Genomic DNA, 15,919 nt, shown 5'->3' with positions numbered 1-15,919 from the left:
GAAGCAGGATGGGTTTTAATGGGTTGGAGGGATATATTGCAATTAATATATCCTCTCCTGCCCATTAAAACCCATCCCACAAAGGTTATGGGCTCAGTACTGTGTAGGAATACAGATTTTGTGTTTTGTAGAGATTTTTTGAAGTTGTTGCCTGAGTCTTTCTGAAGTGGGGTGAGGAGGAGGAGGGAGCCAGATTCCTTCTGGACTTGATCAAAAACCTAATTCCTGTGCTTTTGATTTTGTTGTCAGGGGTAGGACTTTGGAACTCTGCACAACTTGTCACACACGTGTGAGCCTGGAGGGATAGACTGCAATTAATATATCATCTCCTATTAAAACCTATCCTGCACCTGAAGGCGTTTTCTCCCTTTTGAAACGAACGAATCGAAAACGCAGGAACCCCACAAGAAAATCCCCTCTTTTCTGCGCGCCGCCGAGGGAGGAGGGGAATCAGGCGAAAATGGCTCTCGGGATTGAAAACCGAAAGCTACTTTCGCAATCACGTGGCGCCGCGGAGAAGGGCGAAGAGGCTCCGTTTTGCGGCTCGCCGGAGAGAAAGAAGTAGTCTGGACGGGGGTCTCGGAACAAAAGCGCTCCTAACAGGTGGGTGCTTGGTTGCGGGGGGCAACGAGGGGCTCCCTCCGAAAGGAGATCCTTCCTGGACTTCCGCATTCCAGATCCCAAGCGGGAGACTTTTCCAGCTGGCCTCGCTGCAAACCCCGTTTCGCAGGGATCCCGAAACGGCAGCTCAAGCCCCGTTGAGGCGCGTTTACTTGGAAGTAAATGCAGGACTGCACGGAATTCAGCAACGCCGGTTTCGGTGGGACCGGCCTCTAGTTGCTATATTATTGGGTTACAGCCAAACCAGGCAAACAGGCCCGTTGCGCGGGGCTTTTGCGGTCTTCCTTTCTTCTTGCTTATCGAATCATAGAATTTGTAGACTTGGGACCACGAGGGTCATCTAGTCCGACCCCCTGCAATGAAGGGATCTTTGAGCTTAATCCAGCCCCGGACTCCTGGGAGGAGGCGTTGCTGGGTTTGTTTCTGGCCTGATCCAGCAAGGGACTCTTTGTGTTCCTGAAGATCGGAAGCACTTAGAAAAGGCTCCTAAAAAGATCAAGGATCAAAGCAACGCGCTGTCTTTCTCCGTCTCTCTCAAACACACACACAATCGCTGTCAGCCATACATAACGCTCCCCATCAAGGACAAGCTCTAAGATAAAGGTAAAGGGACCCCTGACTGTTAGGTCCAGTCGCGGGCAACTCTGGGGTTGCGGCGCTCATCTCGCTTTACTGGCCGAGGGAGCCGGCGTACAGCTTCCGGGTCATGTGGCCAGCATGACTAAGCCGCTTCTGGCGAACCAGAGCAGCGCATGGAAACGCCGTTTACCTTCCCGCCGGAGCGGTACCTACTTATCTACTTGCACTTTGACGTGCTTCCGAAATGCTAGGTTGGCAGGAGCAGGGACCGAACAACGGGAGCTCACCCCGTCGTGGGGATTCGAAGTGCCGACCTTCTGATCGGCAAGCCCTAGGCTCTGTGGTTTAACCCACAGCACCACCCATGTCCCCAAACTCCCCACCTGACTGCTTGAACATGGCTGAGGGACTTGGCGGACGACTTAATGATTTTTCTGCCTGTTGTAGCCAGTCGTATGCAGTGCTAGGGGCTGTATGATTTTTAATTGTGTTTTTGCAGGCACCACCACTTGAATGAAGCTCATGGTGGTCTGCAAACTAGAGTTTGGGGTCCCATGCTAAAGCACACAATCTCAATCTCTCTCTCTCTCTCTCTCTCTCACTCACACACACACACACACACACAGCTTTTCTCTCCCTACAGCCTTGCAGCTGTGTTGCAGTGACTCATTATCCTGCCACTCCCTTCTCTCTCCCCATCAGGTTTCATTGTGACATCCTCCCCTTTACTCTCCTGCTCCCACAGTTCCCCCATGGGTACTCAAAGACCTCTCATCGTGCCCTGGTTAATTGAACAGTTGGACGCCCAGCGGTACCCGGGGCTGTCATGGCTGAACCCAGAACGGACCCTGTTCCGAGTGCCGTGGAAACACGGCTCACGGCAGAATATTTGTGACGAGGATTTCCAGCTCTTTGAGGTAATCTTGTAGTGTTTCCTTTGGTGTGTGTCCCACATCGCATCCCATCTTCCTCAACCTGATGCCCTTCAGCTCTTTTGAACTACAACTCCCATCGTCCCAAGCCATGCTGGTTGGGCTGCTGGGAGTTGTAGTTCAAAATGTCTTCAGGGCGTCAGCTTGGGGACAGCTGGGGAAGAGGTTTCCTTCGTGTTTTAACTGTAAAGTTCTGGTATAGCTGTGGGAGGTGGGCGGGATGAATGGGGTTCAAGGGAGACCAAAACAAATTACAGTGGTACCTCGGGTTACAGGCGCTTCAAGTTACAGACTACGCTAACCCAGAAATAGTACCTCGGGTTAAGAACTTTACCTCAGGATGAGAACAGAAATCGCATGGCGGCAGCGGGAGGCCCCATTAGCTAAACTGGTACCTCAGGTTTAGAACAGTTTCAGGTTAAGAACGGACCTCCAGAACGAATTACAGTGGTGCCTCGCAAGACGAAATTAATTCGTTCTGCGAGTTTTTTCGTCTTGCGAAGCAACTCAAAAAACGAAAAATTCTTTCGTTTTGCGAGTTTTTCGTCTTTCGAGGCATTCGTCTTGCGAGGTACCACTGTAAGTTCTTAACCCGAGGTACCACTGTATTAGTATTTACTGAACGAAGCAGCAGACGCTAGCTTGGTGTCAAGAAGGTCTCTGCCCTTCCCCAATGATCTTGCGTTGGCTTCCCCTCTGCCTTGCACCATCCACAAACAGAGATAGGATACTGGATCCCACTGGGCATTCGCATCCCTCCCAAGATTCACTTTCAAAATATTTGGTGATTGGGTCATGCTTATGCTTTCCAGACGCTTTATCACATTGGTCAGCCTCTCTGCACACATTCCAACTTATCAATATCCTTCTTAAATTGCGGCACTCAGAACTGAACACAGCACTGGGGCATTTGATGGGGTTATGTTTCCTCTGAAGGAGCAGGTTCGTAGCTTGAGGGGTACTCCTGGATCCTTTGCTGTCACTTGAGGCTCAGGTGGCCTCAGTGGCCCGGAGTGCCTTCCATCAGCTTCGGCTGGTGGCCCAGCTACGCCCCTATCTGGACAGGGATAGCCTAACTACTGTTGTCTATGCTCTGGTAACCTCAGGGTTAGATTACTGCAATGCATTATACGTAGGGCTGCCTCTGAGGATGGTTCAGAAACTTCAGCTGGTGCAGAATTCAGGTTGCTCACTGGAGCAAGACAGTTTGAGCATATTACACTGATCCTGGTCCGACTGCACTGGCTATCAATTACCGTATTTTTCGCTCTATAGGACGCACTGGACCACAAGACGCACCTAGTTTTTAGAGGGGGAAATCAAGAAAAAAAATATTATCCCACCCCCAGCCCCAAAGAGCAGCGGACAGGCTTAGTTTTTAAGAGGGAAAAAGTGCATCCTATGGAGTGAAAAATACGGTAGTTTCTGGGCCCAATTCAAAGTGCTGCTTTTAACCTATAAAGCCTTAAATGGCTCAGGACTGCAATGCCTCAAGGACCGCCTCTTTCCATATGAACCTACCCAGACCCTGAGATCATCTTCTGTGGCCCTCCTTCGTGGGCCCCCTCCCTGAGAGGTCCGGAGGGTGGCAACACGAGAACGGGGCCTTCTCTGCAGTGGCTCCCCGTCTGTGGAATGCTCTCCCCAGGGAAGTTCGCCTGGTGCCTTCATTATATACCTTTAGGGATCAAGCACAAACATTTAATTTTAACCAGACCTTTGGTTGATCTGATTTAAAAAACAAAACTGGGGGGGGGGCGCTATTGTTTTTATTTTTATTAGGTATTTTGTGGTTTTATATCTTGATTTTATTCTGTGAAGCGCCTTGATACCCCTGGGTAAAGGGCAGTATATAAATTCAATAAATAATAATAATAATAATTTGTGGTGTAAAAGGTTACGGGATTTCAGCAGGAAATTACGGGATAACCACTGATTGGAAACGAAGCAGTGTGTGACTTCCCTGGGCCACATCCTGAGCACAAATCACTCAGAATGTGCAGTAAAATCTGGAGGGACCTCCAGTTTTGTGGCAGGTCGGAGAGTCCTGGGGGCAGCTGACCTAAAACCATCTGTCAAGATGATAGAAGGGTTGAAGGAGGGAAAGAGTTGTCCGGGAGCCTTTCAGATAGACTGTCTTTATGGGTGAGCAGGGTGCTATAGCTGGGCTTAGAAGTCTGCTGTGTGGGGGTATGAAATCTTCGTAAAGGTAAAGGAACCCCTGACCATTAGGTCCAGTCGTGACCGACTTTGGGGTTGCGGCACTCATCTCACTTTATTGGCTGAGGGAGCCGGTGTACAGCTTCCGGGTCATGTGGCCAGCATGACTAAGCCGCTTCTGGCGAACCAGAGCAGCGCACGGAAACGCCGTTTACCTTCCCGCCCGGGTGGTACCTATTTATCTACTTGCACTTTGACATGCTTTTGAACTGCTAGGTGGGCAGGAGCAGGGACCGAGCAACGGGAGCTCACCCTGTCGCAGGAATTTGAACTGCCAACCTTGTGATCAGCAAGCCCTAGGCTCTGTGGTTTAACCCACAGCGCCACCCTATGAAATCTCCCTACCTAACTGCTCTCTTTCCAGGACTGGGCCATTGCCAGAGGCCGCCATCGCCCAGGCTTTGACCAGCGGACGCCCTCTGAGTGGAAAAGGAACTTCCGCTCAGCCCTGAACCGGAAGGAGGGGATCCGCATGTTTCAGGATAACAGCACAGACTCCGAAGACCCCCACAAGGTGTTTGAAATCCTGCATGCCCCAAGTAGGTAGATCGGACAGAGCAGAGGGCTTCCGATGGGGATCGCTAGGCAAAAGATGCGAGGAGGAGCCAAGGATCAGACCGAGAATCTCCTCTGTTTGTAATCTTGTAGATCTGAATGACTCTGCCCAGGGGGCAGCAGTTGGTGATGTTTCGCCTACCCTGTCTGGGAGCACGGGACTGTGCGGAGACAGTTCTTCCTCTTCTCAGGTCAGTGCTTCTACTTTCCTCCCTGTCCCAGTCCCTGCAGCCATGGGATGGGGAAGTGGAAAGAAGAAGCAGAGCAGCCTGTAGGGGAGACGCCAGTGGGAGGAGGACAGGGAAAGAGGAATAAACAGTCTGTGAACCTTCTCTATCCTGTCCTTCAGGGCGATACCCTGGAGAGCATGCTGAGTTCCCTGGAATATTGCAGCCCCACAGAAGGTGAGTGATCCAGGATACTGGAAAGGGATTGGTTCGGATGCTGCAGGAAATAGGTGAGGTATAAATGCATCAAATAAATGAATAAATATAATAACAACATGGAGAAGAAATGAAGGGGAAATTCTAAATCAAGCCACGTTCAACACTCAGGCCACCAAGCTTAGTTTACTTAGTTTTGCTTATTTTATATATAGATGCTCACTTTTCTTGGAGACATCTGAACAGAGAATCTTGGGGGCTGGTGACCATATGCATCATGGAAATAGTTTGTCCCCCCCCCTCAAAAAAAAAAACCCCTGACACCCTTCTTCTGCAGCTGCTCTCGTATTAACTTTTGACACAGCTCCATCATTAGAGAGAACATGTAAGATTGTATTCCATCTTTAAGCTGAGCAGCGTTACACTTCGTCTTTTTGAGTCAGCACTGGGATGGAGATGGGAATGGTAAGCTGTACCCCCCCCTCCAAAGGTTGCTAGACTATAACACCCATCATGCTTAGCTGGTTAGACTATAACACCCATCATGCTTAGCTATTGCCGTGCTGGCAGGGGCTGGTGGGAACTGGAGTCCAACAACTGCTAGAAGGCCACAGGTTCCCCACTCTGTAGTCAAGTAATTAGGGGTTTCACATACCATTTTAATCGGTTTTCACTGCATAGTTTTGTGCATATGTATTTTTTCTTTTTGATTCAGCTGTCCCGAGCCTGTGCTCCATGTATCAGATGGGATATAGAGAAGAAAGTTGTGAGAGTGCTGCTGGTGAATGAAATTCTCTTTTCCACCTCCCACCCCACCCCTAGAATCTGTTTTCTTTCCAGATCTGGAAAGAGGAGTCCTGCATTCCAGCCCTATATTGCCCCATTCCCTCCAAAACCACAACCAAAGAACATTTGACCATTAGCAGCTTCTGCCCCAATGCACTAGGCATTCCTAACGCCCCAGAAATCCCAGAATTTTGGCATTCTCAGGCGCTCATTCTAGATCCACCTCTTTCTGTGTGCGCCTGCTGAGTATCACATTTTCTTTTTTTGTTGTTCTTCTGAAATACGTTGTTTTTGCTGCCAGGAGCAGAGAATCTAGCTTGCATTGGAGGCCTGTCCTCATTCAGCGTGGATACGAATCTACCTGTAATCGCAGAGCCACAGCTGGATCAGATACTGGAAGCTGCTACGTTTGGTGAGCTTCTTGGATCTAGAGGAAATATTGTCAGGGCCAAGCCAAGATTGCAACCATTATCCCTTTCATCTAGTGTGGGAGGAACCAAAGGTAGATCTTCTGTGTGCTTTGTGGTAGATTGGCAAGGCTTCCCAATTCCCAGTTGCTGAACAGCAACAAAAAACAGTTCCCATCTCCTTAGGAACAATCTAGTAGATTTTTGTTCTGAAAGTGGCGGGAATTGTGGCGTTGTCAGGCTCCCTCTCTTTCTGCCAACCTAGCAGTTCAAAAGCATGCCAGTGCAAGTAGATAAATAGGTACCACTCCGGCGGGAAGGTAAACGGCATTTCTGTGTGCTGCTACAGTTCGCCAGAAGCAGCTTAGTCATGCTGGCCACATGACCCGGAAGCTGTACGCTGGCTCCCTCGGCCAGTAAAGTGAGATGAGCGCCACAACCCCATAGTCGCCTTTGACTGGACTTAACCGTCCAGGGGTCCTTTAGCTTTTTTTACCTCTCTCTCGATTCTGTTTTTGTGTCTGTGTTGGGTATCAAGTGCTTGCTTTGTCTTTTCTCTTCAACCATGTTTAGCACTAGGAGCAGAGAATCCCGCTTTCTGTGGAGGCCTGTCCCCATCCGAGTTGAATCTAGTTCCACCCACAACTGCAGCATCTCCCCTGCAGAACCTCTTGAGTAGCGATACTTTCGGTGAGCTCCTTGAATCTAAAAGAAGTATCTGGTCCCCTTGGTGCTGCTGTGCTTTTAAGTAGTAGAAATCAGGGTGTAAAGTAGCAGGTGGAGAACTCCTTTGGCTCGGAGGGCCAGATCTTTATACCCACCCACCCACCCTCCCTCCTAGGCCAACTTTGACATCAGATGATTGGCAGGCAGGGGAAACCATCTGACAAGTTGTGAAAATAAAATCGATTGGCTTGTTGTTTAATATAGTGGTACCACGAGTTAAGTACTTAATTCGTTCCAGAGGTCCGTACTTAACCTGAAACTGTTCTTAACCTGAAGCACCACTTTAGCTAATGGGGCCTCCCGCTGCTGCCGTGCCACTGGAGCACAATTTCTGTTCTCATCCTGAAGCAAAGTTCTTAGCCCGAGGTACTATTTCTGAGTTAGCGGAGTCTGTAACCTGAAGCGTATGTAACCTGATGTGTATGTAACCTGAGGTACCATTGTATATATTTAGCCCAGTGAAAATAGCTTGGAAGGTGGAGCTGACCCACCAGCCATCATCCGTCTCGCTCATGATCTTTCCCCCTGATGAAGGAAACCCTTAGCGCTCATATATTTCGCCAATCAGGTTGAGCTTATAACCCAAAACCTTTCCCTCCCATGTTGTTTTTGCTGCGTTGGCATCACCAAAGTGACCTTCCTGGGGCAGAAGTGCCCAACCTCACAGAGCTGTTGTGAGAATTATAGGAGTGGGGAGCTATGTAGACCACCTTGTGCTCCTTAGAGGAAAGGTGGGATATAAACGCAATAATGAATGAACAGCATCAGTTGGGGAAGATAGTCTGCAGTCCCTATTGCACATAGCTGGGAGTGAATGCAGTGCCACATACAGTCATACCTCTTGTTACCTTTGCTTCAGGTTAAATCTTTTCAGGTTGCGTCCTGCGGTGACCCAGATGTACCAGAAAGGTTACTTCCAGGTTTTGCCGCTCGCGCATGTGCAGCTGCTCAAAATGATGACACGTGCATGCGCAGAAGCGGCGAATTGCGACCCACACACGCACAGACGCGGGTTGTGTTCTGCTCATGTTGCGAACAGGGCTCCGGAACGGATCCCGTTCGCAACCAGAGGCACCATTGTACTTTGGAGGACTTCTGTATAAGACTGTGCTGTTACATTGAATGGTTGGTTTCTCTGGAAGAGGTTTGGCAATTAAGCGGCAATTTGCTGCTCTCTGTTTTCAGCGGTCGTTCCAGAATGATACTGGCTGCTGCATGAGCAGAGCAATAAGTCGCCCTCCTCCTGGGGGAATAGCAAAGGCTGTGTCTCCTGCCGCTGGGAGACAGGAAGAGTGGGTCGTGTTTTGCACCTGGCTCCCCCAAACTATCCCTCTCTCTTCCTCAGAGTCAGATTTCGAAGTCCGAGTCTACTATCGGGGTCGGCTGGTCCTCGCTGACGTGTTCAAGAACGTGCGAGGCCTGTGCTTCGTGCCTCCAGGCTCCCCGAGCCGCTACCCTGATTTGGCAGACGTGGTCCTGCCTGACCCAGTCTGCTTGAACGACAGTCTGCAAGTGACCTACACTCAGCGCCTTCTGCGAGGCGTGGCTCCAGGGGTGGTTCTCCGTATCGAGGGTATGACTCTGTGTGGCATGCGCCAAGGCCATTGCCATGTGTCCTGGAGCCAGTCAGAGATGCCCGAAGACAAGACGCCTCACGGGGTTCTACCGAAGGAACAGTTGGGTCCCATTTACAGCCTGCAGCAGTTTGTGCAAGGTATGCAAGGGCTATGTTGCCTGTCCCATAAGGGCTCCTGGGTAAGGGTTCGTGTCTTAAGGGCTCACCCTCACTGTTAAGAGAACTTTTGCAACAAGTTTCGATTCTCTTTCCACCACTGCTAGAGGGACAGGCACTCAACTCACATGCCAACTGAAATACAAGTAAATGATTGTGCCTTCAGGACAGGGATGGGGAATCTGTGGCTCCCCAGATGTTCATAGACTCCTGGTCCTCCTGGGCTGATGTAGTGGGGAAAACATCGAAAGCAACTTACTACAGTGGTTCTGGGACGCAGGTGGCGCTGTGGTCTAAACCACTGAGCCTCTTGGGCTTGCTGGCCAGAAGGCCAGCCGTTCGGATCCCCTTGACAGGGTCAGCTCCCGTTGCTCGGTCTCAGCTCCTGCCAACTTAGCAGTTTGAAAGCACACCAGTGCAAGTAGATAAATAGGTACCAGTGTGGCAGGAAGGTAAACGGCATTTCTGTGCGCTCTGGTTTCCATCACGGTGTACCGTTGTGCCAGAAGCGGTTTAGTCATGCTGGCCACATGACATGGAAAGCTGTCTGCGGCCAGACGCCGGCTCCCTCGGCCTGAAAGCGAGATGAGTGCCACAACCCCATAGTCGCCTTTGACTGGACTTAAACGTCCAGGGGTCCTTTACCTTTTTACAGTGGTCCTGTTCTTACCTTCAGGGTTGTGTTCCAAGAGTGGCACCGGATGAACGCTCCTCAGCCGCATGGCACTTGGGCTGCAGGGTTCCGTCCTCTCCCCTGTACTATTGTAGCATCTTTACCAGGGTGGTCTAACATGCAGCCTTTTTGGTGGACCTTGGCAACATTTGATACCCCTCCACAGCCCTCGTGCTGAGTTAAAGGCCACAGAAATAGTAATCAGCATGCAGCTACCAGTTGAGGAACTGACAGGGCTTTAGAATATGAAGGAAATGCTCTCCTCCCTTTGTGTCCCTGCCTCCCCAGACCTGGTTGGATATATGGAAGGCAAACAGGGATCTCCTAAGTACACCTTGTGGTTATGCTTTGGGGAAGATTGGCCAGACACCCGCCGGCCCTGGAAGAAAAAACTGCTCATGGTGGAAGTAAGTACTTCTGTCCCTTTCCATGCTTTGCTTAAGCACCATCCAATACGTTGCTCTTTTCCGCAGCACAGAAGCAAACATCTACAAGTGCTGCCTCCAACTGATTTAACACAGCTGATTCGCTGCAACCAGGGTTGCTCATGCATGGTTTGAAAAGTGGGGTACAGTGGTGCCTCGCAAGACGAAAAGAATCCCTTCCGGGAGTCTCTTTGTCTTGCGGTTTTTTCGTCTTGCAAAGCAAGCCCATTAGCGGCTTAGCGGATTAGCGCTATTAGCGGCTTAGGGGCTTAGCGGATCAGCTGATAAGCGGCTTAGCGGATCAGCTGATAAGCGGCTTAGCGGATCAGCTGATAAGCGGCTTGGCGGCTTAGAAAAAGGGGGGGGGAGGGAAAAAAACCCGCAGGAACTCACAAGACATTTTCATCTTGCGAAGCAAGCCCATAGGAAATTCGTTTTGCGAAGCACCTCCAAAACGGAAAACCCTTTCGTCTAGCGGGTTTTCCGCCTTGCGAGGCATTCGTCTTGCGGGGCACCACTGTATACTTTTAGTCTGTTATTGAGGGGGCATCTATGAGCTGGGATGGAAGACCTGGAGATTAATTCTGCCACAGTCATTGCTTGGAACATGTCGTCCTGCACCATCTTCCTCCTGTTTATTCCAAACCTGGTGTGGATCTGAGGTACTCACAAAAAGGCTATCCCATCATACTTTGACCCAGGCATAAAGATAACTAAAGCAGATATTGCTAACACAGCTTGAAAAGCTTTACCACAGGCTTCCTCAACCTCTGCCCTCCAGATGTTTTTGGCCTACAACTCCCATGATCCCTAGCTAGCAGGACCAGTGGTCAGGGATGATGGGAATTGTAGTCTCAAAACATCTGGAGGGCTGAGGTTGAGGAAGCCTGTTTTACCACTTTGATCAATGTTGACTTGAGCAGTGAAGGTTCCTTTGTCTGAGGATTCACTGTGGACCTCCAGATGTTGTTTGACTACAGTCCCCATCAGCCACAGGCAGCAAAGGCCAGTGGTCAGGGATAATAGGAATTGTAGTCCAGCAACATCTGGAGGACTGAGAGAAGAGGGAAATAGGATATTGGCCAAGGTGACACATGCATCATTTTTGAATCAAAGCACATAAGAAAATCTTTACAACTGCTTTATACACAGGCGGGATTATGTAAAACTAAGATTGACTGACCGTGATTTCTTGAATTGAGTAACAGGTCGTTTAAGTCTTGTAAGTATCTTAAAAATCAAAGCCTCAGACTCCCTGTGCTTAAGCTAGAGAATAAGATTATTCAGTGGTAAGGGTAAAAGCAGTGATGTCATGCAAACCAGCTTGGGGGTGCGGGAGAACTGGAATTGGGAGTCCTAACAAACATGCGAAGGACCACAGGTCCCCATCCCTGCAACAGATAGTTTACATCATCTATAGCTTTCATAGGGACTTACCTTTTTGCAAAATTGGATACCTGATCAACTGTGGGTACTTCTTTAGCTGATAAATATGTACAGTGGTACCTCGGTTTAAGAACGATTTGGTTCACAAGCTCCGCAAAACCGGAAATAGTGTCTTGGTTTCAGAACTTTACCTCAGTCTAAGAATGGAATCCGAATGGTGGAAGGAAGAATGGAATCCGAATGGTGGAAGGCCTCATTAGGGAAAGCGTGTCTTTGTTTAAGAATGGTTTTGGTTTAAGAATGGACTTCCGGAGCAGATTAAGTTCATAAACCGAGGTACCACTGTATACCACTGTATATATACAGTGGTACCTCGGGTTAAGAACTTAATTCGTTCCAGTGGTCCGTTCTTACCTGAAACGGTTCTTAATCTGAGGCGTGCTTTCGCTAATGGGGCCTCCTGCTGCCGCTGGCATGCGATTTCCGTTTTTATCCTGGGGCAAAGTTCTTAACCTGGAGCAGTGTCTGTAACCCAAAGCGTCTGTAACCCAAGGTACCACTGTATGTCCATTAATCAGCAAAACTCTGTAGCCAAAGTCTGTTTTCACTGCAGTGGGCAGAGCGGTTCCCTCTTAAGGTACCCTAGCCCTCCCTCCTTTTATGTAGCCCTGGGGATAAAGTGAGAAAATGCTATAGTCTCTGCCCTGCCACACACGGTAGGCAGTTCTAAGAATTAAATGAACGGAACACAAGTAGCAGCAACTGTTTTGTTCTCATTCTCTCCCCACTTCCCTTTTTACAGGTCATCCCTAAGACCCTGGAAGCTCTCTACGAGTTGAGCCAGGCCAGCGGGGCCTCATCATTAAAGGGAGCAGAGCCGGACCTAAGGATATCGGATTCGCTGCAAGGATCCTTTCTGGACCAACTGAGAGAATGGGGAGAGAAGATGGAGGTGCAGTTTAATTAGCCGCGCAAAACTTTTATCCCCTTTCAGAGATAGCTGCAGATTTGGGTCCTCTTCCTCAGACAACTTTCGGGGTTTCTCTTACGCAGCAGAATCGACACTCCTCTTTGCCAGTCCTGAGAAAGTGGCTTGCCGGTAGCCCCTTTGGTGAAGATGTTCTCACTTGCACAAACCTTCCACTGAGACAGCTGGCAGCCGCTGTCGGTTTCTATTAGCATCCCTGCATGCAGAGGATATTCAAGAGTTTGTGGGGGGGTTTCGTTTGTTTTTTGCTTCATCCGTTCTTGTTCATATCATTCGCTGGTTTCGTCGTAGGTGTCACAACCACAATCAGCAGCTGAACATGGCGAAAACACGCCTCTTTAACTAGGTCTTTGGCTGTTAAACACTCTCTGGCTTTTAAAATGTGAGGGTTTTTTCTTTATTATTATTGTTATGCACTTTGTGTTTTTATGTTGTAAACCACCCTGTAATCTTTAGGTGAAAGCCGGTATATAAATTTAAGAAATAATAATAATGGCAAAAACTGGATTTATCATCTCTGAGTGTCCCAATTATGCTTAAGATTTAATATTACTTTTCACTGCTTCTTGTTTGCAATCTTAGTGTTTTTTATCTCACTTTTTAATCCACAGTAATTCTGATGCAGGCTTGCTGTTTTTCTTAAAAAATATTAGATGCATCCAGTCCTTTCTTTTGATGGTGCTTAGACCGTAGCAAGTTTTTGCCAATTCTCACCCTGTTTGCCCTAATATAACTCTAATCGGTCTCCTGCCTTTTTCCTTATTTTAGTCCTCAGCTCTGCTAATCATCTTGCTATCTATAAACTTATTTTAAAGTCTCCTCCTTCCCCTTGATCTTACTCCTTTCTCTCCATTTCTCCTTACATGATTTCATTGGTTATGCACTCCTTAGTCCACACACTCATTGATCTGAGTACTTTTAGTAGAACAAGATTTAATTAAAAATATCTTCTGCTTATGTCCCCTCCCTTTTCCCTCTTGTCTGCAGTCCTTTGTTCTGGTTGTGTTCACATGCCTCTAAACCATGGTTTGTTCAATAAACACAAGAGTAGTTTTACAGACAAGCAAACAAGCAACAACTGGTTTCCTCAAAGTGTGGCTTGTTTTACAGCTGTTTTTGCCTTGTTTTTCTATAGCTGGCCTAGTGCCTGGGGTGGAGCTGCCAAACAAACCATAGTTAAGGCTGCTGGGTGCAGGTATTATGCCAAACCATAGTTTGAACAAACCCATTTGTAAGCCAACAAAATCCCCCCAATTGGTTTGCATTATGGTTGCCAGAAAACAAACCATGGTTAGTCTGCTGGGTTGGGTTTGGATGTTCAAACTAAGTATGCTGAGCAAACCATGGCTCAGCATTATGTGTGAACCAGGCCGCTGGCTTCTAACTCTGCATGGAACTCCCTACCTCTGCCTCTCTGGTTTCTTCTTTTAGAAAGCCAATTTATTCTGGACTGCATTTCCTTTCAACAGGCCATTACAGGTTTGGCTATAAATTATTCCCTCTCAGTTTCTTCCCTCCCTTCACTTCCTAATGATGCTGGTTAGATTTCAAAGCATGACCCTGCGAAGCAGAGAATGATTTTTCTAAAATGCGCAGTACATAGTAATTTTAGGCACTTCATAAATAAAACTCAGAAGACTATGTACACACCATTTCAACCCCGAACTTGCCATGATTTTGAAGGCAAGAGCAGCAAAGAGTTGGAAGGATTCAATACAAGAAAAGCCCTGCAGGATCGGATCAGAGGTCCAGCAACTAGTACTGGGAAGGAACTATCTTGCCTCTGAACTTGGAAACGCCACGCAGCCATCACGATCAGTTACCACTGACAGACTGATCCTTCTAATCCCCCTTTTAAAGCCACCTAAGCCAGCGGCTGTCTCATCTTGTGGCAGCGAATCCCATGAATCATTATACACTGTGTGGCACTTTCTCTCATCTGCTCTGAAACAACCTGCCAGTTCGTTTCACTGGATGACCAAAACTTTGACTATTTCGTGTGGGAGAAAAACTTCAACCTGCTTTCTCTGCAATATGCTTGATGCAGTAAGCCTCTATTAGGTCTCTTCACCCCCAGCTGATTACGTTTTTTCCTAAACTGAAATGCCCCAAACATTTGTGTTGCGCTCTTTCAGAGAAGGTGCTGCAGCTAATCTGAGCTGGAGTCCCGAGTGCCCAAGGGGTGTGAGTTCAGACAAAGTCCACATCTGTCCCTGACAACATTTCCCATTTTTGCTCTCTTACCATAGCACCTTTCCCACTAATTGGTGTCAGCTCCTGCAGCGTTAGCTGAAGCATCCACCCTACCAACACGGCTGCTCCTGCAGCCCTTTGGGCAAGAACCTCGCTGAGCAAATTAACTCAGGTTCTCTGGGCTCAAAGCTGCCACCCCATTCTTACTCTCAACTTTTCCAATTCATAGCCTGGGGCAGGAAGTCAAAGTAACAGCAGCAGCAGCAGCAGCAGCAACATAATCTTAGAAAACTGCCCCACCTTCTTCAAAATGAGAATTTTGTTTGCCAGCAGCTGTTTGTGGGGGTTGTTTAGAAGGCTCCTTTAGCAATGTTATACTGGATTATACTGGATTCTCAGAAGGACTGTTACGTAGACTTCCTTCTCTGCGCAGTACCTCGCAAGTTTCTTCCTTACATTCTCCTCCCACCCCTTTTCAGCAGCAGTCTGATCCACCAGTGGTTGTATATACTACAACTCCCATCATCCCTAGCTAGCAGGACCAATGGTCAGTGGTGATGGGAATTGTAGTCCAAAAGAAACACACAAAAACAGCTGGAGACCCTGGTTTGGGAAACCCTGGTTTATACACTTCCTCCAAGGATAGCCAATGCAGTGCTCTCCTACTTACTCTCTTCACCCTCAGCCATTTGTCACATTGGTAGGGGATATTGGGAACTGTAGTTCTCCCAATACCTCTACTACATTGGCTACCCCCGTATTACCCCACCTCTCAGGGGTTTCTTGGGCAACCTGACTGGGCATCCTCGGGATGGCAACATCAATGACCAAAAGGGTACAGTCGACCAACTACAGCAAGGGGAAGGGGAAAGCGAAGCTGTGGCCCTCCAGAATTTGCCAGACACCTCCCATCCCTGACCATGCCGGCAGGGACGGATGGAATTTGGAGTCCAGCAACAACTGGAGGGCCACAGCCCCCATTACTATACAATGTGATTGGGTTCAACTAAGTACCAGGCAACACTAGGCCTGGGTGATGCATTGATACATTGCCCAGGGCCAGACCGCGACGGTGCTTTCACCCAGCAGTATATCGCAGGTGAAACCTCTGCCATTCCTGAGCTCCTCCGCCATGCGGAAGAATAAGCTGCGACGGCCGCAGCCCCACAAGGCGCTGGGGTGAAGCTGCCTCAGCTCCCTCAGCAGGAGAGGCAGCAGTTTCACCGCAGGGATATGGCCAATACAGCTCGTTCCTTCCTTCCTCCGCTTTGCAACACTGCGGTGTATCACTGTATAAAGATGTTTGGCTGGCG

General features: G+C 48.7%; 1 protein-coding gene across 4 annotated transcripts; it reads left to right on the top strand.

The window, feature by feature from the left end:
• The first annotated feature begins 394 nt into the window (after window positions 1–394).
• Window positions 395–13,484, top strand: IRF3 (interferon regulatory factor 3). Of its 4 annotated transcripts, none has more exons than XM_079949751.1 (11): window positions 395–603; window positions 1,946–2,117; window positions 4,717–4,891; window positions 5,001–5,098; window positions 5,257–5,311; window positions 6,006–6,071; window positions 6,378–6,488; window positions 7,057–7,173; window positions 8,555–8,923; window positions 9,903–10,021; window positions 12,228–13,484. In XM_079949751.1, exons 2-11 carry the CDS (start codon window positions 1,953–1,955, stop codon window positions 12,390–12,392), a joined length of 1,440 nt encoding a protein of 479 aa, XP_079805877.1. In that variant the 5' UTR covers window positions 395–603; window positions 1,946–1,952; the 3' UTR covers window positions 12,393–13,484. The 4 variants fall into 4 exon arrangements, with proteins under 4 accessions (XP_079805877.1, XP_079805879.1, XP_079805878.1 ...); XM_079949752.1 differs by having other exon boundaries at window positions 404–603; window positions 7,063–7,173; XM_079949753.1 differs by lacking the exon at window positions 6,006–6,071 and having other exon boundaries at window positions 397–603.
• Window positions 13,485–15,919: the final 2,435 nt, after the last annotated feature.

The sequence above is a fragment of the Podarcis cretensis genome (assembly GCF_951804945.1).
Source record: "Podarcis cretensis genome assembly, chromosome: 13".
NCBI lineage: Eukaryota > Metazoa > Chordata > Lepidosauria > Squamata > Lacertidae > Podarcis > Podarcis cretensis.
This window is presented reverse-complemented; position numbering and strand designations above follow the sequence as displayed.